Genomic DNA, 22370 nt, shown 5'->3' with positions numbered 1-22370 from the left:
AAGACGGTGAAAAACTGAATTCCCCCCCACACCAAATGACAAATACTGTATGATTCCAAGAAGTACTTAGTCAGATGCAAAAGGGAAATGGAATGGTGGTTAGCCAGGGGCTGGGGGAAGGGAGAAATAGGGATTTTTGTTTAACAGGTTCAGAGTTTAAAAGTTTTGCTAGATGTAAAGCATTCTGGAGATGGACCATGGTTGCATGACCATGTGAATGTATTCAACACTATTGAAGCATATACTTAAATTTTATGTCATGTGTTTTACCACAATTATAAAGGAATGAAGAGGACAAACCATTCTGAAGTGTATTTATGATGCAGTAAGCTGTAAGATTAAAAACTTTAATGAGACGGGTTGCAATGAATAATCTGAAATAGACTCTTGCTACCTGAAGGAATAGTTGAATAGCATCACTTGGGAGCTTGTTAGAAGAGTCCCACCTTTGATTTGTCCAATCAGGATCTAAATTTTAACAAGATCCCCAGGTGATGCGTATGCATGATAAAACTTGAGAAGCCCTGTTCGAAACATCATTTCTCAAAGTGTGGTCCATGAGCCACCTGCATCAGAATCACTCTGGGGAGGTCTGTTTTCAGGCCCATCCCAGAAGGCATAACAATCAGATCCAGGTGGTGGGGACAGAGGACAGATGAAACTGCCTCCCGCCCCCATCCCAGGCAATTCGGAAGCTCACTGAAGTTTTAGAGCTTATGATTTGGAAAGATTTAACACAATGGAGATTTTTACTTGTCTTTTAACAGATATTGGAATTATGACAAGTAGCAAAAAAAAAAAAGGTTTATAATTGGTGAAAAAAATGTGTTAGATGTGGGAGTAATAATTAATGCATTCAAAAAGAGTCTATAGAAAAAGCATGTATAACTGTTTTCAGGTTGGCTAGTGAGGAAACTGTCCAGAATTCGAGGAATGTTGTTAATAGTGTACTGAGTACTGAACTTTAGGTTGAGCTGGGGTCCAGCATTGAGCCTTCCTTTGTTAGGAACCCTACTGGCCTGAGAGTTGCATTTGTGAAGGGTGTTGAATTCTAGGACCAGTTAGTTTACATTCCTAAGACAAGGTTAGATTTGCACAGCAGAGACTTTCTTTATTGTTGACATGTGTGTGATTACTTTCAAGTTCTTGAAATGTTTAAAAGAATTTAAATACCATATGTTGCTTACACAAATTATTTTTGCTCAGAAAATATATAACTAAGTTCTGTCTAGTTATCATAGATGTCCTAGATGAGAAACCCAGGCTGCTAAATTCTTTTAACCCCTAGTTATTTTCAGCTACAGTGATTTCATGGGCACTGTTCTGAAGGTTACAGTGTTGATGTGGAAGCAAGTAGATATATGCATTTCTTGTGCATTTTTTTTTGTATAGGCTTTAAAAATTTTTTTAAATAGACTCTTTTGTTTTCTTAAACAGTTTTATATTTACAGAAAAATTGATAGTCTAAGAGTTTCCATAGACTTTTTTTCCATAGTTTTCCTTATTGTTCACATCTTCTATTAATATATTATTTCTGCTACAAGGAAAGAACTAATTTTGATACAGTATCATTAAATAAAGACCATACTTTCCCAGATTCTCTTAGTTTTTGTCTAATGTCCTTTTCCTGCTCTAGGATTTCATCTGGAAAAGCACATTATATTTAGTTGTCAGAACTTCTGAGCCCCCTCTGGGCTGAGACAGTTTCAAATACTTGCCTCCTTTTTAATGACCTTGACAGTTCTGAGAAGTCAGGCATTTTGTAGAGGACCCCTCTGTTTGGAATTTTCTCATGCTTTGACTAGAGTCATGGTGTTTTAGAAAGAAAACCGCAGAGGTAAAGTGGCCCTTTCATCACATCATATTAAGGGTACAGGTTATCAACAGGATCTATCACCATCGATATTGAACTTGATCATCTGGTTAAGGTAGTGGTTATCAGGTTTCTCCTGTACGAACAATCTTTTTCTTCTTTGAAACAAGGTCACTATCTACAACCCACAATTGAGGAGTGGAGATTTACGCTTCACCTTCTCAAGGGCAGAGTGCAATATTTGAAATTCTTGTGCACAGAAATCTGTCTCTTTTTCTCCACTTATTTGGTTGATTGAATTCATGGATATTATATCATACTTTTATTTATAATCCTGTAGTATATTATGTATATGTATACATAAAACATATGTAAATATATATGTGTATGTATATGTGAATGTATATGTATATATATGTGTGTGATATATGAATGTATATGTATACATATACGCATGTGTGAATGATATATTTGATCATTCCAGCTTTAGCTATTGGAAGGTGTTGAGTTGGCTCTTGTGCTCATTTGACATTCTGTCTTCTCTATATTCCTGCAAGATGCTCTAGCTTCATCTTATGTATTTTTCTGCCCCAGTCTTAGAAGTAGCCAATTCTTCAAAGAGCCCTGGTTCCTTTTATTGGAGAATAGTTTTAAACACGACCAGGACTTTAGGCTTGCTCCTTGCCACTGTAGTGTCTCTGCTTTTAATATCTCAACGTTAGAGCAAGGCAATGTAGTTATCTACTCCCACTGTTATGTTATGAATATCTGTAAATAGTTCTGTGGCTTCCTTTGTCTCTCTCAGCCAAGTACGGGTTCACGTCTCCCACTCCAACATATTGCTGCATGGATCATTGCACCTCCTCCCCTTGCTTATCTTTAAATTCTTACTCCAACAGTGAGAAATCTGGCTTCTGCCATCCAATATCTATTTACTTTATTGTTCACTTTCAGAATATATGCATGGCAATATCAGAATTGTTAACCCATATCAATGGGAGGCTTTTTAAAAGCAATAAAATTGCTAACATTTCATTTTGTTCCTGTCCTTTTAAATATGTGCCCTTTGTACTGTTTTCATTATTTTAAGACAAGTGCTCTTCACAACATGGGACAAACATTATTTCTGTCAAATACTCCTCCTGCCATTTGTGTATGGATGTGTGTATATATGGATGTGTGTGTGTGTGTGTGTGTGTGTGTGTGTGTTTGTGTGACTGAACTCCATTCATTTGAATAAATCTGAAAAGGGGATTTAAGTGAAACTTTCAGTTTTCACTTCTTTTGCTTTTATCTTATCTTGATCCGAGTAGTTTCTGCCATCTGGCAAATAGTTCTCATCTGAAGAAACCCATCTGTCAGTTCTCGCTGTTATCTGGTAACAGTTGCAGTGCAGTGTTGGTGACAGCAACAGACACTTTTAAAGAGATGTGGAATTCACTCCTGTGTTCTCTTTGAGGATCCAGTAACTGCCCACACTCTGAAGCAAAAGCTAACAGTTTTATCACATGGAAAGTTGGTTGAGAAGTATTTTGGCCTCTTCTGTAAGTATTCTTCACATCTCTTGAGTACAAAAGCCTCTCCCCGAAATTTTCCCAGCCTATTTGTCGGTGTTTAAAAGTATAGAATACCAGTCCATAAAGAGCAAATTCTAGGAAACATGTTTGTGAAGAAGCTGAAATGGTAAAATAAAAAATTGCCCAAGTAAACATTTTTCGTCTACAGTTATTTTGATAGACACATATGTAGTAGGGTAGATTTTTAAAAAATACATAAACCAGGAGGAGTTGAAAAAATACACAAACCAGGAGGAGTTCTACTTGTGTATGCTTCCGTGAAGAAATATTATGAAAGTTTTGTCCAATATTTTCTATCATCTCCAACATAAAGTATCTTCTAGGTGCTGGGAACGTGCAAGATCCTTGGCTATCTCCATTTGATCCTGTAGGTCTGACCTTCAGATGTTATCCAGAATCTTTCTACTACTCACAGTCTCTTTGCTCTCAACTTGATCTAAGACACTGTTCCCTCCCACCTGGATTATTGCAATGGCCCTTACTTGCTCTTCCAGTCTTGACCTCTATGAGGGCATGGACTGAGGAACCCATACCAGAGGCTTCTCATGTGCCTCAGTACTGATTGGAGTGATGTGTTGACAGTGTGCAAGGCCCCAGCACACAACCCTGGACCCCTGTCCATCATGCCCTTCTGACAACTCTGGTCTCCGTGCTCTTCTGTGAGCACCAGCCGTGCTTCTGCCATGGGACCTTTGTACTTGCTGCTTCCTCTGGCTGGAACAGTCTTCTCTTTGAGTTCTGGATGTTTTCTTCACTTACACCAGCCAGTCTTCACTGCAAGGTCCTATTTTTGTGGTGAGGCCTTCCCTGACCCTCTTATGTAAAATCCACACCCTCCCCAAGTCCCGGTCTCCCTTTCTCTACCTTATCTCTCTCTGTAATATTTATTACCATGTAGCAAACACTCTATTTTTTCTTGGTCATTTCCCACGAGAATTTTATGTTATTCCATCTTTTTCGTCCCTTCCTGTATTCTCAGCACTAAGAAAAAAGAATGTTCTCATGAAGAGTGAATGCATGTTGGACTTCAGCTGCCCCAGGGGATTCAAGAACCCCCCCCCTCTCACATCCAGGACCAGGGCCCCATGCAGAAGCCAAAAGTGTTAATGGCTGTGATCCCCCACTCCCGTGGTCTCCTGGGACCCATCCCCACTGGTGTTTTTACTCCTCGCTTCAGAGGTGATATTCAGATGTGAAACAGTGCCATTTCATCAATGAGGCTGCAGCTGGAGAGTGACAGTTGAGTGAGAATGAAACCTGTTGCCTTCAGTAGGTGCATAATAGGTGATCAGTAAACGAGGACAAGTAGCTGTTGCTGCTCTTATCACTGTGACTATTATTAATATGACAAGTGGTTGATGAATGGATACTGGGGAAAAGGATAATAATAATAATTTTACTGATCACCTTTGCTCTGGGCACTGAGTACTTCATGAAGATTCACTCATTGAATTCTTACAGCTCTATCATTTATTACAAATGTGACCTGGGTTGGTTGCATATTCTCTCATTCTCATCTTCTTTCATTGTAGCTGTATGCCGAGTACTCACGGCAGTGCCAGGCACGTAGTTCAGTTACTAAAGAGCTATTGATGTCTCACTTTCATGAGCCAGATCTTAGCCCTACACAAGGAAACAGAGACTTTGCCTTTCTTCAGTAATCCCAATGCCAGAACATTCTCCCCCTTTTCAGAATCATCTTTAATTCTTGAGAGTAAGGAAGGGAAGCCAGGCCTTGGGAAGAAATCCAGTGTTATAGTTTACATGTGAGGTGTCCCCCAAAAGCTTATGTGTGAGACAGTGAGAGAAAGTTAAGAGGTAATGTGGTTTATGGGGGTCTTAACCCAATCAGTGAATTAATCCTGTGATAGGGATTAACTGGGTGACACCTGAAGGCAGGTGGGTTTGGCTGGAGGAGATGGGTCATTGGGGGGGGGGCATGCCCTGGGGTATATATGTTGTCCCTGCAGAGTGGAGAGTCTGTGCTTTCTGATCAGCATGTCTTGAACTGCTTTCCTCCACCACACCCTTCTACCAGGCTGTTTAGCTTCACCTGAGCCTCCAAGGAATGGAATCAGCCATCTATAGAATGAGACCTCTGAAACCATAGACTCCAAATAAGCTTTTTCTCCTCTGAAATTGTTAGGTTTTTTTTGGTCTTAGCAGTGAAAAAGTTGACTGAAGGGCTAAGGTTGTGGCTCAGTGATAGAGCGCTTGCCCAGCACATATGAGGCACTGGGTTCGATTCTCAGCACCACATAAAAAACAACTAAATGGGGCCGGGGATGTGGCTCAAGCGGTAGCGAGCTCACCTGGCATGTGTGGGGTGCGGGGTTCCATCCTCAGCACCACATAAAAATAAAGATGTTGTGTCCGCCGAAAACTAAAAACAAAAATATTTTTAAAAATTCTCTCTCTCCCTCTCTCTCTCTCTTAAAAATGAAACAAAGGTGTTGTGTCCATTCATCTACAACTAAAAAATAAATTAAGTTAAATTAAAAAAAAAAAGATGGCTGAAACATCCAAAGACTTCAGATTCATTCCCATAATTCTTGCCACCCACTCTGGTCCTTGAGAACTTATAGAAACATCTTTTTTCAATCTGAAATCTCCTGTGCCTTGAAGAACACATGTGAGGCTTGGAATGTTTTAGATCAATCTATTCGAAAACTAGTCAGACTCTCAAAAATTTAGCATTTAGTTTTAAGAAATTTTACTCATTCTTTTCATACCTATTCCTTTTCTCTTTTTTCCCCCCCGTGTGATAGATTGGGGGTTTCCTATGTTTCTAGTAATAGTACTTTATACTCTTAATTCTGTCTTCCTGGAATCATCTATCCTTTGAAGAGGCAACATAAAGAAATTTAAAAATAAATTCCTATCTTTGAATTCTCTAGTACTGGAGACTCTGCCACTTGACTGTTTTATATGCATTCCCCTTTTTCCTTTTTAAGAGAAATCTAAATTTATTTTTAGGGCTAACATTGTGCTCAACTGAAAATACTTTCACAGATTGCCTTGTAGCCAAGTGTGGGCAGATAACGCATTCAAGCCATGTCCAGTGTTGATGGGAGTCACTGGGAAAAGTCCTTCCCAAGAAACATCACAAAGTTTCATTAGGGGCAAGACAGACAAAACCTTTAACTCTTGGTCTGTTCTACTTGCTTTCTGCCTGGCACTTAGACATGAAAACTGAAGTTTCCAGGGCCATTTTGTGACTTCTGTGCATGAGAACAAAAGTTGCAGTACAAAAAGATAGGGACAGGCTGGTCCATAGCACCCAGCCTCAAAATTGCTTCTTATATAAGATAAATAATCCAGTGTTTAAGCCACCATTTAACATGGAATACTCTATACAAAACTGAATGCTTACTCACTAATTTAGATCTAGTTTCAATGTCAAACTGACCACATTGCGGATTATGACATTAAAGCATTTCACAGTCTCAAAGCAAATCTGCTTTTATGAAGGCCAAAGGAAATTGGCCAAATAAACCATATTGACCAGACTTTAAAGGAGTAAATTGAGTTACCACTCTTGGAGAGCCAGGAGGCCTGGATTTTCAGCTGACTACTATAGCAGACTGTACTTTCTGTACACCAGCCCCTTGACCCGAGCTTTTCCCTCCCATCTGCAAAATGGGGTAATTTGAGCTAAACAGTCTTCTCAAAGACTGCCAAAGAGCATGCGGTTGGAGGCTTAAAGACTCCCTATTAAATTAGGTACCACCGTTTACCTTGCCAAGACATTTCATCCAGGAAGCCAAATCCAGATTTTGAACCAAATCCAGTTAATGAACTTGAAAAACTCCCTTTCCAGTGGAATTTTCCTGTGTGTTTGTATGCGTTTTAAATATAAATTTTGAATGAGAAACCAAGTAGTATGGCTGTCAGTGAACATGCATAATGCGTGTTGATGAATTTATCCATTTGGACATTTATCCACAGGAATATGACTTCTCATTATGATATTTAATTTATTCTTGTCTTTGTTCTCCTTTACCTGAATTCTATTAATATTTTTTTTTGGGGGGGGGGATCCTGGATGCAGCTCAGTTATAGAGCACTTGCCTAAAGCTGTGGGTTCAATCTTCTGTACCAAATATAATTTATTTTCATTTGAAAGACCAGACCAAATAAACAGAAAGGTTTACTTTAATAATAAAAGTCATATGGTTCTATATGGAAACTTTTAAGGTCATCATCAATTTTTTTTTTGTAAATCGATAAACTTTATTTTTCAGTTTTAGGTTCACAGCAAAACTGAGCAGAAAGTACAGAGTTCCCATATATTACCTATCCCAGCATAAATTATTAAAAAGAATTCTTTTATAATTAGAAAGAGAAAAAAATAAACCATGCTAAGCTAAGCCAGTTTGGGAAAAAGGCTTCATTATACTTTTTACCGTTCTCAAATTACTAACATTTTTGTTATAGATTTTCATAATTTAATTGCTTAAAATTTCTGATGGGTAGTATCCTAATATGTTTTCATCAATCCTTCAAATTGTATAAGCAGCACTTCCAGTGCCAAACCATTTTAATGTTAGAACAGAATGAACCTTCTATTTTGCCGTTAGTTGAAAAGGCTTATAAGATAACCAGTATTCATCCTTTCAAAAACATTCTCATTCTACAGGCCATATATTTCTTAGCTATATGCAATATTAGAAATTTAATGCCATATTTACAATGTTAAATGAAATGTTTTGCAAATTAAAATTTTCATTATGTTTTTATAGAGAGTGAAAATTTGTTTAATTAGTGCAGTGCATGTCCTCTTGATAAGCACATTTTAACAGTAAGTATCTATCCATGACTTTGGCTTTTCATTATAATCTGGTCCTCAGCCGATTGACAAAGGGCAAGTGAAACAAGATGTGTGTGGTTTTGTGTTTGTGGTTTTGTTGTTTAACTGTCCAGAAGAACTCATTTAGGCCAAGGTCCAGAGTGTCTCAAATCTGCTTCTGATAGTCTCATGAACTGATTTAGTTTATATATATATATATATATATATATTCCTCTCTTTTAGTTGTCTATGGACCTTTATTTTATTTATTTTATGTAGTGCTGAGAGTTGATCCCAGTGCCTCACACATGCTAAGCAAGCACTCTTCTACTGAGCCACAACCCCAGCCCTGATTTAGTTTTAGTAGCATTGAGCCAGATGTTTAATCCTTCCAGTATTTTCTTGTAAAGTCGAATCACCACTTATTATTTTGGAAGTTTGCAAATATGACTGAGCAGTGCTAACAGATGAAATGGGTATCTTAAGACACTTGTGTTTCTGGTAGCCTTGGACATTAGGATGACTCAGGTGTCAAGGTATTCATCCTAGCAGCTAGGGTTGGTTGTGACATCGGAAACCCTGAGGAGTTCATCTGGTAAAGCCTAATTGGTTTTCAAAGAGATCACCTTTATTTCCACTGTCCAACTCCCCTGGGGTCTTGTTTTTGTTTTGTATCATTGGAAGTAAAAGAAAAATGTGATGTCATTTGCATTATTATGTTACTTTCTTCCTTATAATTTGTTATCTTAATGTCTATCTCTGGAACTAGGTTGCAGTCTCCTGAGGTGTGGGTGGCCTTCCACAGGTTTCTTGGCAGGGAATTATCTCCCGGGAAGTGGGTTTATAGGTGGTGACATCATGTGGGCTCTGTGAAACAAGATGCAATGGGGCATTTGCAGCGGCAGCCACTGCCACGGACTAGGCACCCCATAGTCGTTGGCTTTTCCCCACCAAGTACCACCTGCAGCCTTAGGGGGTACCGTGTCTCATAATTTATTGCGCTCTATTCAATACAATGCTGTGGGCCTCATGGGTTCCCTTAAAGAATTAAGGAAAGAAAAGATACATAACTTTCTCTAACTTACCATTTTCTTAGAATTTTAATCTAAATATTATTTATTAAAATAAGTGCTTAAATATCATGAGATATCCTACATATTTGAGCTAGAAAAAGACTGAATTTTAGGCCAGGCTCAGTGGCACACACCTGTAATTCCAGCATCTTGGGAGCCTGAAACTGGAGGATTTTCGAGTTCAAAGCCAGCCTCAGCAATGGCGAGGTTCTAAGCAACTCTGAATAAAATACAAAATAGGACTGGGGATGTGGCTCCATGATTGTGTGTTCCTGAGTTCAATCCCCAGTACCAAAGGAAAAAAGAAAAAGAAGATTGAAGTTTAAAACAGTGCTATGGGAATGACTCTCCGCCCCCCTTAGGGCCTTTTTGTTCTTTATGTTGCATTTCAGAAAATGTCATATGACATAGTATGCAAGGGAAAAAAATGCTGTTTTTGCTGGTGTGTGGAACATCTGCATTCCTTACTTAATTAGGCTTGTGGGCTTAAATCTGCTACTGTTTGTTTTACCTGAAGGACTGTAGTAGCCTACTTGGTGGTCTTCCTGCCTCCATTGTCTCAGTACTCCAAATCCATCTTTCACTCAATAACAGTCTATCTGAAAAACAAACTTGAACATGTTATTGCTGTATAAAACATATTTTTTTTACTTTGTTATCTCCAAAATAATGTTCAAAACCTCATACTTTTCAAAGTTGGAGCCCAATGTATACCCCCAGGGGTATAGTGGTAAACAGGATAGAAACCATCCTTCTCTTTATTTCTACGAGGCATTCTGTACTCATACATTCAGACTTACCTCTAACGTTGTTTGTATCTTGAGGTCTATCCCAGTGCACTCAAGCAAATGTGTTCTCTAACTACATTGGCCTACCACTTTCTTTATCTCTGTTATATGATTGAACTTGTTAATTCATCAATAGATATTTATTACCTACTGTGTGAAGAATTCGTACTAAACGCTGGAGGATACCACAGTGAATAAACCAAACAAAAATTAAGTCCATAGCTTTTGTAATGTGTGGTCACCCTCATTAGAATGTAAATTCATGGACTTTAAGTCATATCTTTATATTTGTGGTGCCAGCAATGCCTAGACATAATTTGCATGATACACATTTCTTAAAAAAAAGGTAAAAGGACAGTTTTTATAATTTGAGCTAATTTGTTTTATATGCTATGTAAACATATATAAGTACACATGCATATTTAGGTTTTTTTTTCACTTAGCATTTGAAATATGCTAAAATATCTACTAGTTCATAAGCAGATTAAAATGTTTAAGAAAGAATCAGACACAGTGGTGTGCCCCTGTAATTCCACCTACTTCATAGGCTGAGGTGGAAGATCACTTAAGCTGAGGAGTTCAAGACCAGCCTAGACAACATAGTGAGACCCTGTCTCAAAAAAGGTGGGGGTGAGGGTCCAAGAAAGAGTGTACTATGTTTATATTGATTCTGCTCAAATTGGCAGTGTGAATTTTTGTCTTTCACTAGTTGCTATAATTGAATGGTAATTGATTATGTAGCTGTAAGCTCTTAGATGATTAATTCTGAAGCAGAAATTCCAATTAAGTCAAGAAAGAGATCATTTATATACGTAGGAAAATCCATCCTTGATGAACCATCAAGGTTGATGTGCAAGCTACTAGGTTGCTTTGGGGGACCAGACTCCACACTGTAACAGCACTTCAGACCTGATTGCACTGTTTAGGTGTTGCAAAGTTCCCTGAAGTTCATCTGGCCCCATCTTGCCTTGATAATGACCTCTGTGGTAAGACCAGTATGTGCAACCTGAATGACAGGAGGTGCTTTTTCTTTCTTTCAGTTGGTGAGTTTGTAAGCGATGCTCTTCTTGTTCCTGACAAGTGCAAATTCTTACACCAGGAGCGGATGGATGTTTGTGAAACCCACCTTCACTGGCATACCGTCGCCAAAGAGGTACCAATCCATAAGTTCCTTCTTGCAAAGTGAAGATTTCCTGGGATCATACCTGGTGACAGTTTGGAGGGCATTTTGAGGCAACAGCTTGTTGATAAATAAATTCTTTTAAAAACTCCATAAGATTTTTTTTTAGTAGAGAGCAATTTTCAGTTTACAGCAAAATTGAACAGAAACTAGAGTCTCCTTGTTCCCTCTGTCCACAAACACACCCAGCCTCCCCATCCATGCACATTTCTAAGGAGTGAAACAAGGGCCCTTGAGTTGGATTCATTATGTCTTACAGATTAAAACTGTTATGCTTTATACATTAAAATGAAACTATAATCTTTAATACTTAGAACCTTAAATTTTACCTCTCCTTCAAATGATTTTCTGTGGTTTTCTTTGGTCCCACCTGAAGTTTTTCTGATTTAAGCATTGCCCTTACTTTCTGTTGGTGACTGAAACAATAGAACAGGGAAGCAGCCTGTCTGATACCACTTGGAAGGTACAGTTAGGACTCGGTTTCCAAGTCATGCCGTCCAGTCTGGCATTCACCAGGCCACTCTGCCACCTCTGTTCCCCCACAAGTGGTGAGTCTGTGGCACCAAACCAGCCCTTTGCTAACTTCTGCTTTTGGCTGAGCCAGCAAAAGATACAAAGCAATTCATATAAGATGTCACTTTGTGGAATTAGTGCCTTTGAAACTGCTCTGTCCCTCTGTTGTAATGTTTTTCTCTCAAAAGTACATAGTTTATTTGTGGCGAGATGATGAGATCAGTTTCCTAGAATTAGGCTCCTTTATCTAGCTCAGATTTGCTCCCCTCCTCCTTCCTGGAAACATGGGACATTTTTGATGGTCATAACTAGAGGGGAAGTGCTACTGGTGTGTTGTCACTGGAGGTCAGGGCTTCTGCCAAACATCTTACAGTGATCAGAACAGCTCCTCAACCCCAAGCACTTATTTGGTACTAAATGTCTGTAGTGCTGAGCTGGAAAAATCTGATCTAGTTCTATTTACCCTTATATCATAGCTTTAAAGCTGTTAGGCAGAAAACACCACTTAAAATTTGGCATCGCCTTTGCCTTTTATAAAATAATATGTTCTGATTCACTGTAAAATAAAACTTACTTTATATAAAAAATGTGTTTTGGAGGTTGAAGAGCTTGCTGAGCTTAAGAAAACCAACCACATAATTTGAAGCCCAGCTCTCCATCTGATAACCTCATTTTTCATTTCTTGTGAGTTGTCAAAAGAAAAATCCTTTGTTCCTAAGAAACAAAAATGACTCATAGATTCCTATGAGGTCAAAATGCATTCTGCAATATTGTCACTGTTTACCTAGGCGGTTGAATTATTAATTTCTCCTTTGTCACCAGTAGATGATGTCTGAGCTTTCTGCTACATTGGATTTGAGCATATTTAGAAAATCCCAGGAGAGCAAAAAGATATTGGAAACAAAATCTCTAGTGACTCTAAGTTCTGATTCAGAGTGGCTGCAGAGATAACTTTTGTTTCTGGGATTGTTACTCTGGGAAGTGAGCCAAGAGAGTTAGAATTTCTAGAATAAGGCTAATCCAAGCGAGAGGAATTTAGGTCTGTCCTGGAGGTGGGAATGAGCTGGGGATGTATGAAAGGAACCTTCAGATCTTTCGTACACCAATAAAACCAGAAAGCATAGATGTTCTGATGCCTAGCCAAAAATACAGCCTTCCTCCGAATTTTCCCAATTGGTTTCCATTCTAATTGTTTTTATGAACCTCTATTGTTTAACATCATGTTTTTCTTAAATAAATGATAAATCTTAAAAAAAAAAAAAAGAATGAATACTGGGCTGGGAATGTAGCACAGGTATAGAGTGTGTGCCTAGCCTCAGTAAGGTGCAGGTTTAGTCCCCAGCACCACATTTACACACAGAATACCAAACTAGCCCATGCTAAAGACCCTGTTGTAAATCCATTCAAAAAGCAAACCGTCGGATTATTTCCTCTGTCAAATTGGTTCCTAATATTTCAGGTCTGTGTGTTGGGTATTGTGTTTCTTACAAGGAAAAGCATCTGCCTCACGTTCTCTCCTTCCCCTCTGCAGACCTGCAGCGAGAAGAGCACCAACTTGCATGACTATGGCATGTTGCTGCCCTGTGGAATTGACAAGTTCCGTGGGGTGGAGTTCGTGTGCTGCCCACTGGCCGAGGAGAGTGACAGTATCGATTCTGCAGATGCAGAGGAGGATGACTCTGATGTGTGGTGGGGTGGAGCGGACACGGACTATGCAGATGGGAGGTAAGGTGTCCCACCTTGGGCCTCATACATGCTAAAACATCGTGTATGTGGTTTTGCATTCATTAATAAATGTGTCTTTATATTTCTCACCAAAAAGATCTCTCTTTTGGAAAAAATTATCAAACCCTGGAATTCTGTTAAAGATTATAGCATGCTATTTAATTTTAATGTAATTGGTTGTGGAGTTAATTTTAATCTCAAGAATTGAGATTAAGATCCCAGTAATATTATAGTAGATCACTGGTAGTTCTAACAGGGAATTGAAATCTAAATGAATACTCTGGCTTTCTCTTTTGCTCTGTAATTTGGAAATATTTTGTAAACACTATTCTGGGATTTTTTTTTCTTTTTCTTTTTTTGTCAATTATTAATTCTGCAAACTTTTTTAAAAGAAAGATTTGGTTTGGGGTTTTTGTTTTCTTTGTGGGATATTCTTTGCCTTTGTCACCATTTTCCTTCATGTCTAAAATCAAAGGCATTCATAAATGCTAAAGTTCTTTCTCTTCATTTTTGTGATTAACATTTTCATCAGTTTTTCTATGAGATCTTAATCCCATAATTTATTATGAGATTCCCATTTTTAATTGAAGACAAGCTTCTGGAGTAAAATCATAAGATAATAGATGTAGAATCTTTAGATTAGAAATGTCATCTGGGTCAGTTGATTTCTTGCCGTATCATCCTCCAGAATGTGAGGATTGTGTCACTTGTTTTTCCTCCATTATTCTCTCTGATGTTCCCTAGTGTTATAGATCTCCCAACAGAAGGTTAAATACAAGTTGTAAAACTTGCTGTTACACAGTACAAAGTTTTCTAACTTCAGGCAGAGATTTTTTGTGTAAGTGTGGAACACATTTTGTAAAATTTTCAAAATAATTTTACTATCTGTACGCTCAGGAATCTTAGCTGCCTTTTTTTGTCAGTTGGTAAAAGGTTTCTTTTTAGTGGGTGTTGCCTAGTTGTTGTTTTTTTTTAATGTATTCAGTATAGCTGGACATAAAGCTAAATAACCAAAATAAAAACAAAAAACAAATTTCAAAGGATGAGAGAAAGAAATAAGCAAAAAGCCATCTGTAAACATGCAAATATTTCTCTGTTTTTGTAGAAGCTAAAAGTTAATGACACAACTTCCTTCTCCCAGGGCAGGAAGCCTCAGTGTTGCAGGATTTGCTTCTGAGAAACTTTTTTGCACTTTGTTGCATAGAATGGAATATTTGGGTTCCATGCTGGATCCTCACACATCTATTCCATATGCCAGATGCAGGGCATCCTCTGGTTTGGGTCTAATTGCCACTTGGTCTAAAGTGGTCTACTTCTCACTTTTTTCAAAGTAACTCTTTGATAGTTTTCCTAAATTGTAGTTAAATCTGAAAGCTTCAGAGTAGCTTTTAAGAAAAGTCTTTGCACCAGGTCTCTGCCAACATGATACCAATGTAGCCAGTACTAAAGGGGAAAGTTTCAAGTTGTACAGCCATTTTCTTTGTTCACATGCTATTGGATTCTAATTTTTTTTAAAATATTTTTTTGGTTGTTGGTGGGTCTTAATTGTATTCATTTATTTATATGTGGTGCTGAGAATTGAACCCAGTGCCTCACACATGCGAGGCAAGCACTCTACCACTGAACCACAACCCCAACCCTGGATTCTTGATTTGGTTATCGCTCATTACCTAATTGTTGGTAGTGAGTAAATAAATCCAGAGAAGGGCGAGTAAACCAGGAAATCTCAGTGGCTGCTTAGAATGCTAAGGCACTGGATAAATACTTATAACTCTGCTCAACATGGGTGACCTGTCATTTATGATCATTTTTATACAGGGGGACTTTGAAAATTAAAAATTGGAAGCTGGGCGTGGTGGCGCACACCTGTAATCCTAGCGGCTCAGGGGACTAAGGCAGGAGGATTGCGAGTTCAAATCCAGCCACAGCAACTTAGCAAGGCCCTAAGCATTTTAGCAAGACACTGTTTCTAAATATAATATGCAAAGGACTGGAGATGTGGCTCAGTGGCTAAGCTCCCCACTGGGTTCAATCCTCAGTGCCAAATATATGAATAAAAATGAATGTTTTTGCTTTATTCTGAGAGGGATAGGCCTTTGCCAGGCCCTGTTCTCACATAAAACATTTCATCTGCCTTATAAAAACTCATTTTTATTAAGAATCAATCTTGATGGGTCTTGATCTCTTCCTTCTATACTTTCCAACTTACTACTTAAATGAAAGTGTTACTAACATGTTTTCTTAGGAAACTCACTTAACCAGTGGCCCTTTCTCTGCCTATATGTTTTCTCACTGCTCCTGGAAATAGATTCAAATGGCTCCCTGTTCTAACTTTCGGTCCATTATTTATTTATTTCTGTCAGTAATTGGACCTCCTGTGATATCCATCTCCCTGGTTATCCCCTCCTCTGTTCTCATTGTTATAAACACCAAACTAAAGGATGTTGGTTTATTTCTGTTTGGATTTTGTTTGTTTGTTAACTTGCTGTATTACCTACTACTGGAGAAACAATGCAGTACACTCTCCAATCTAGACATGAGGACCACAGTCCTAACAGGAGAGACCCAGGCACATGGGGTCCTAGGGCCACCTACCTCCTATTGTCTCCAGAGATATCACCATCCACGTTAGTGTTCAGTCAAAATGCTAGTCTGGGCCTTTCTAGTCACCTTTATTCTGTTCCATTTTTAGTACCTTCAATGCAGTCCTCCTGTGGACTCTGTCATCCCTCAGGAAAAGCACTCCCTTGGGGTGTCCAGCTTTGACCTGCCTCTCTGACCATGATCTTCTCATCTTACACCTAAAACCCACATCAGGTGCCACTGAATTTCACCTTTCCCTCATAATTATCATCCTGATTTATTCAAACTTATAATAATCCATTGACCTCTTTTTTTCCTTTCCTTTTTTTTTTTTTTTTCTGATCTTTCTAACCAGGATGGAATCAATGGATAACCATTTTTACATACTCCGCAGAACGTCCTGGGCTTACTGGTACCCTTCACACTTCTAAACATATTTTTGTCAGTTTCTCCAATAATTTCTGGAAGAAATTATTTTCTCTCTTACTTGCTTCTGAGTTTTCTAAGGTATCAAGTCATGTAACCCTACCAGGTAATCCCATTTGTTATTCTGGCTGTAACATCAGCTGGGATCTCGATGTCACTAGATGCACCTCAGTATCAAAGTTTGACAACCTCTCCTCTTTCACATGCCGGGTGATCCAGGCCGTTCTCCTGGGTTCCCAGCATCACCCTGCTTTATCCTCTACTCCTGACCCTTTCATAGCCACCCGTTGTGAACTTGTGCAGCAAGGTACCTGGCATTTGGTGGGTGCTCAGTTAAAGGTTTGTTGAAAAAATGAGCAGGTCTCCCCCTCTACTTCAGTATCTCCCATACCTCCTTCTTTGCCTCCTGTCTTCCCGTCAGTCATTATGTTCTGCCTGAACGCCTGAGCACCGCACCCGTTGTCTTTTTGGTCTCATTGGTTCTGTCACTTCTACCTACCAACCTGCTAGTTCTTGAACTGCCTGAATTCAGATCGTCATTTATTGTCTACTAGACGAATTTCTTCTATTACCCCTTACAACATCAGTGTCCCACTTTCTCTTCCTTGTGTTTACCTTGTTGCTCTTGTTTTAATGCCTCTAGGGTTCATTCGTCGCTTGACTTCTACTCCCATGAGGAATTAATACCACTCCTGCTCCCTCCCCTCTACCACTCCCTTTCCAGAAAATTCTCCCTGCTTTCACCGTCTTTCTGCTGTGCACTATCAATCCTGTTGGACTTGGCAGAAAATATTTGATGGTTTCCTTAACTTTAGAAAAATCTACTGAGGTGTGGTGGTGCACACCTGTAATCTCAGCTACTTGGAAGGATGAGGCAAGAGGATCCCAAGTTCAAGGCCAGCCTCAGTAACTTATTTTTATAAAATATAAAAAACACTGGGGATGTGCTAAGTTGCTGTGGTAGAACCCTTGGTCTAGAGTCAATTCACAGTACCATCAAAAAAAATAAAAATAAAAATAAACCAAACCAACAAACAAAAAAAGCCAATTCCCCAGCAAGACATGCAGAACTCCATATTACATGGCCCCAACCTGCACTGTCAACTTTATACACATACCTCATTCTGTTTACTGACACCTTATAACGTGTGGCCTTTTCATTCTGAAAGCTTTGTTTTTAACCATTCTGTTCCTTCTAAAATGTTTTTCCTTTTTCCTCAAATGGAGTTAATGTATGATCAAGATACCTGATCATGACCTATCAAAATTTTACATGTGTTTTGATGTTAACCTGAAAAGATACCTCCTTTACAAGTCTACCTTTAAATTCTTATAATATTCATTCGTACCCTAACTTACCTGCCAATGATAGTCATATCTCTTTATCTTCTAGCATGCAAACTACAGTTGTATAGTGTATTTATCAAAAGACAAATTGAATAGTGTATTTATCAAAAGACTTGGTGGTTCATCGTTGGATATACAGAACCTCCCAATGTTTTATCACAGATCTTTTTTTTCTTTTTTTTTTTTTGTATTGGTTGTTCACAACTTTACAAAGCTCTTGACATATCATATTTCATACATTAGATTGAAGTGGGTTATGAACTCCCAATTTTACCCCAAATGCAGATTGCAGAATCACGTCGGTTACACATCCACAATTTTACATAATGCCCTATTAGTAACTGTTGTATTCTGCTGCCTTTCCTATCCCCTACTATCCCCCCTCCCCTTCCCTCATATCTTCTCTCTCTACCCTATCTACTGTAATTCATTTCTCTCCTTGTTTATTTTCCCATTCCCCTCACAATCTTTTATATGTAATTTTGTATAGCAATGAGGGTCTCCCTTCATTTCCATGCAATTACCCTTTTCTCTCTCTTTCCCTCCCATCTCATGTCTCTGTTTAAAGTTAATCTTTTCTTCCTGTTCTTCCTCCCTGCTCTGTTCATAGTTGCTCTCATTATATCAAAGAAGACATTTGGTATTTGTTTTTTAGGGATTGGCTAGCTTCACTAAGCATAATCTGCTCTAGTGCCATCCATTTCCCTGCAAATTCCATGATTTTGTCATTTTTTATTGCTGCATAGTACTCCATTGTGTATAGATGCCACATTTTTTTATCCATTCATCTATTGAGGGGCATCTGGGTTGGTTCCACAGTCTACCAATTGTGAATTGTGCTGCTATGAACATCGATGTGGCAGTGTCCCTGTAGCATGCTCTTTTAAGGTCTTCAGGGAATAGTCCGAGAAGGGAAATAGCAGGGTCAAATGGTAGTTCCATTCCCATCTTTCCCAGGAATCTCCAAACTGTTTTCCAAATTGGCCGCACCAATTTGCAGTCCCACCAGCCATGAGCAAGTGTACCCTTTTCTCTACATCCTCGCCAGCACTTGTTGTTGTTTGACTTCATAGTGGCTGCCAATCTTACTGGAGTGAGATGGTATCTTAGGGTGGTTTTGATTTGCATTTCTCTGACTGCTAGCGATGGTGAGCATTTTTTCATGTACTTGTTGATTGATTGTATATCCTCCTCTGAGAAGTGTCTGTTCAGGTCCTTGGCCCATTTGTTGATTGGGTTATTTGTTATCTTATTGTCTAATTTTTTGAGTTCTTTGTATACTCTGGATATTAGGGCTCTATCTGAAGTGTGAGGAGTAAAAATTTGTTCCCGGGATGTAGGCTCCCTATTTACCTCTCTTATTGTTTCTCTTGCTGAGAAAAAACTTTTTAGTTTAAGTAAGTCCCATTTGTTGATTCTTGTTATTAACTCTTGTGCTATGGGTGTCCTATTAAGGAATTTGGAGCCCGACCCCACAATATGTAGATCTGAGCCAACTTTTTCTTCTGTCAGACGCAGAGTCTCTGATTTGATATCAAGCTCCTTGATCCATTTTGAGTTAACTTTTGTGCATGGTGAGAGGAGGGGATTCAGTTTCATTTTGTTGCATATGGATTTCCAGTTTTCCCAACACCATTTGTTGAAGATGCTATCCTTCCTCCATTGTATGCTTTTAGCCCCTTTATCAAATATAAGATAGTTGTAACTTTGTGGATTAGTCTCTGTGTCCTCTATTCTATACCATTGGTCCACCCGCCTGTTTTGGTACCAGTACCATGCTGTTTTTGTCACTATTGCTCTGTAATATAGTTTGAAATCTGGTATTGCTATACCCCCTGATTCACACTTCCTGCTTAGAATTGCTTTTGCTATTCTGGGTCTTTTATTTTTCCATATGAATTTCATGATTGCTTTATCTATTTCTACAAGAAATGCCGTTGGGATTTTGATTGGCATTGCATTAAACCTATAGAGAACTTTTGGTAATATCTCCATTTTGATAATGTTAGTTCTGCCTATCCATGAACAGGGTATATTTTTCCATCTTCTAAGATCTTCTTCTACTTCTCTCTTTAGGGTTCTGTAGATTTCATTGTATAAATCTTTCACCTCTTTTGTTAGGTTGATTCCCAAGTATTTTATTTTTTTTGAGGATATTGTGAATGGAGTGTTTTTCCTCATTTCCGTTTCAGAAGTTTTGTCGCTGATATACAGAAATGCCTTTGATTTATGCGTGTTGATTTTATATCCTGCCACTTTGCTGAATTCATTTATTAGTTCTAGTAGTTTCTTTGTAGATCCTTTTGGGTCTTCTAGGTATAGGATCATGTCATCCGCAAATAGTGATAATTTAAGTTCTTCTTTTCCTATTTTTATGCCTTTAATTTCTTTTTTCTGTCTAATTGCTCTGGCTAGTATTTCAAGGACTAAATTAAATAGAAGTGGTGAGAGAGGGCATCCCTGTCTTGTTCCAGATTTATCACAGATCTAATAGGATTTGTTTTTTAAACCAGGGATTGAATCTGATGGCACTTTTCCACTGAACCACATCCCTAGCCTTTTATATTTTTAATTTTGAGACAAGGTCTCACCAAGTTTTTTAGGGTCTTGCTAAATTGCTGAGGCTGGCTTTGAACCTGCAATCCTCCTGCCTCAGCTTCCTGAGCCACTGGGATTACAGGCATGTGCCACCCTTACCCAGTCTGTCTAATATCATGTGAGCGACATGTGTACTTTTATATATTCTAAGGCCAATTGTAAAAATGTACGAAGAAAAAGTGGATTTAATTTCAACAATGTTTTTATTTAATCCACTATATCCCAAATATCATTTCAGCATTTAACCAATATGAAAAATTTATTAAGATAGTTCACATTTGTTTTCTTATTTCTTTTCTTTCATACTAGATCTTTAAAATCCAGATTTTTTTTTTGTTGGTTGGTTGGTTTGTGGCGCCAGAGTTCAAACTGGGCACATACTTTTCTACTGCACTACAACCACCCACCCCCAGGTCTTTATTGTAACAGCCCATCTGGACTCAAAGTAGCCACATTTCAGGTGTCTAGTTACACTTGCATCTTGGACTGTGTAGCCCTACATAACCTGATCTTTTCTTAATCATTCTTTCTTTTTCCTCCTATTCAAACACATGGTTTAGATAGCCCAATTATATACTTCAAGGTTGAACTACTTAATTTTTATTTTTACATGTTTGTGTCTCTAACATAAAAGAAAGAATGGGTTTGGGTGTAATGTAATTGAGACATCGGGTCACCTGTGTCACTTTCGAACCTGTTTTCCTGTAGCCCTGTGGGCAGGTATGCCTGCCTTCTCATCTGACAGAAGCAGGAGCAAAGTGAGAGAGCGATTGCATCACCCAGCCTCAAGGAACCTGGGCTTCCGCCAGCCGGCAGCCTCCTGGTTTCAGGAGCAGCTAGCTCTCCTTGTGATGCTTGAAAGGTAGATTCAGAATAGGAATTGAGCACAACTGACTTAGACTATCCTCAGGGGACTTTGTATGACAATTCTTGAGGAGGGAAAAAACAAAGAGGAACTCTGATCCTCATGGAATGGAATTTGATCCACAGTCTACTGTAATTTGTTATCTAGTAGATAATCAGAGTTGTTTTTGTAGAGAATTCATGTTCTGCTATTGCTCATCAAGCATTTGGGGAAACAGCCCTTGTGGCAATGAGCTCTATTTTAGGACCTCATTCAAAAGGAGGTAAATCTTTTAATATAGATAAACGGGTTTTGTTCCAAAAATTTATTTTTAAATAACTGAGTTTTTATTTCTCTAATATAATAATTTCTCAGACCCTCTCAAAATGCCTACTTATGCAATCAGTAATGTAGCTCACAGTAATAGTACACAGATTTCAGGCATCATGGCTAAACGTTTTTTCCATGGGGAAAATTCGTTTAGAAAGCTAATTTGTGGGGCTGGGGATGTGGCTCAAGCGGTAGCGCACTCGCCTGGCATGCGTGCGGCCCGGGTTCGATCCTTAGCACCACATACCAACAAAAGATGTTGTGTCCGCCGAGAACTAAAAAATAAATATTAAAAATTCTCTCACTCTCTCTCCTAAAAAAAAAAAAAAAAAAAAAAAAAGCTAATTTGTAAGAGCAGACACGCACTTCCAGTGTATCTCTGGGAGTGGGGAGCAGGAGCTGAGCTTTCCCCCACCAGGAACTGCAGCTTCAGCACCACATGGTCCCCCAGGGGCTGTTGAACTCTCAGAGCAAACGCAGGAAGGGAAGATCTTCTAATTGTTTCATACTAGCACCCATCTCTTGTAGCAGGTGCTCAGTCACCTCTTTTTTTTTTTTTCAAAACAGAATCTGTATTGATGTAGTCAGTAATTTTTAGGGTTGCAAGCATTAGTGAGAATGTGCTGAGAGGTAACCTGACCTATCTTCCCAAATAATTAGATGATCATGTTGTTTCCTTTTTTTTTTTTTTTTTTTTGAGGGTGAGACAGATGTAGGTGAATGATTACTTTTGATTTCATCTAGCTACTCCCTCCTTCAAGGCTGTGATGATAACTTAGGAGAG

The 22370-nt window shown here is 38.6% G+C and overlaps 1 protein-coding gene across 6 annotated transcripts in view; it reads left to right on the top strand.

Annotated features, from left to right (window-relative positions):
• Nucleotides 1-22370, top strand: part of APP (amyloid beta precursor protein) — a 248829-nt gene that overhangs the window by 88787 nt on the left and 137672 nt on the right. For all 6 annotated transcript variants that reach the window (XM_081302873.1, XM_081302874.1, XM_081302872.1 and 3 more), the window contains exons 4-5: nucleotides 11081-11193; nucleotides 13265-13458. In XM_081302873.1, coding sequence (XP_081158999.1) covers nucleotides 11081-11193; nucleotides 13265-13458 — 307 coding nt within the window. The remainder of the gene's footprint in view (nucleotides 1-11080; nucleotides 11194-13264; nucleotides 13459-22370) is intronic.

This window comes from Spermophilus citellus, assembly GCF_964194105.1.
Source record: "Spermophilus citellus genome assembly, chromosome: 7".
NCBI classification, from domain to species: domain Eukaryota; kingdom Metazoa; phylum Chordata; class Mammalia; order Rodentia; family Sciuridae; genus Spermophilus; species Spermophilus citellus.
Note: the sequence above shows the minus strand (reverse complement) of the source record. Positions and strands in the feature narration are given on the sequence as shown.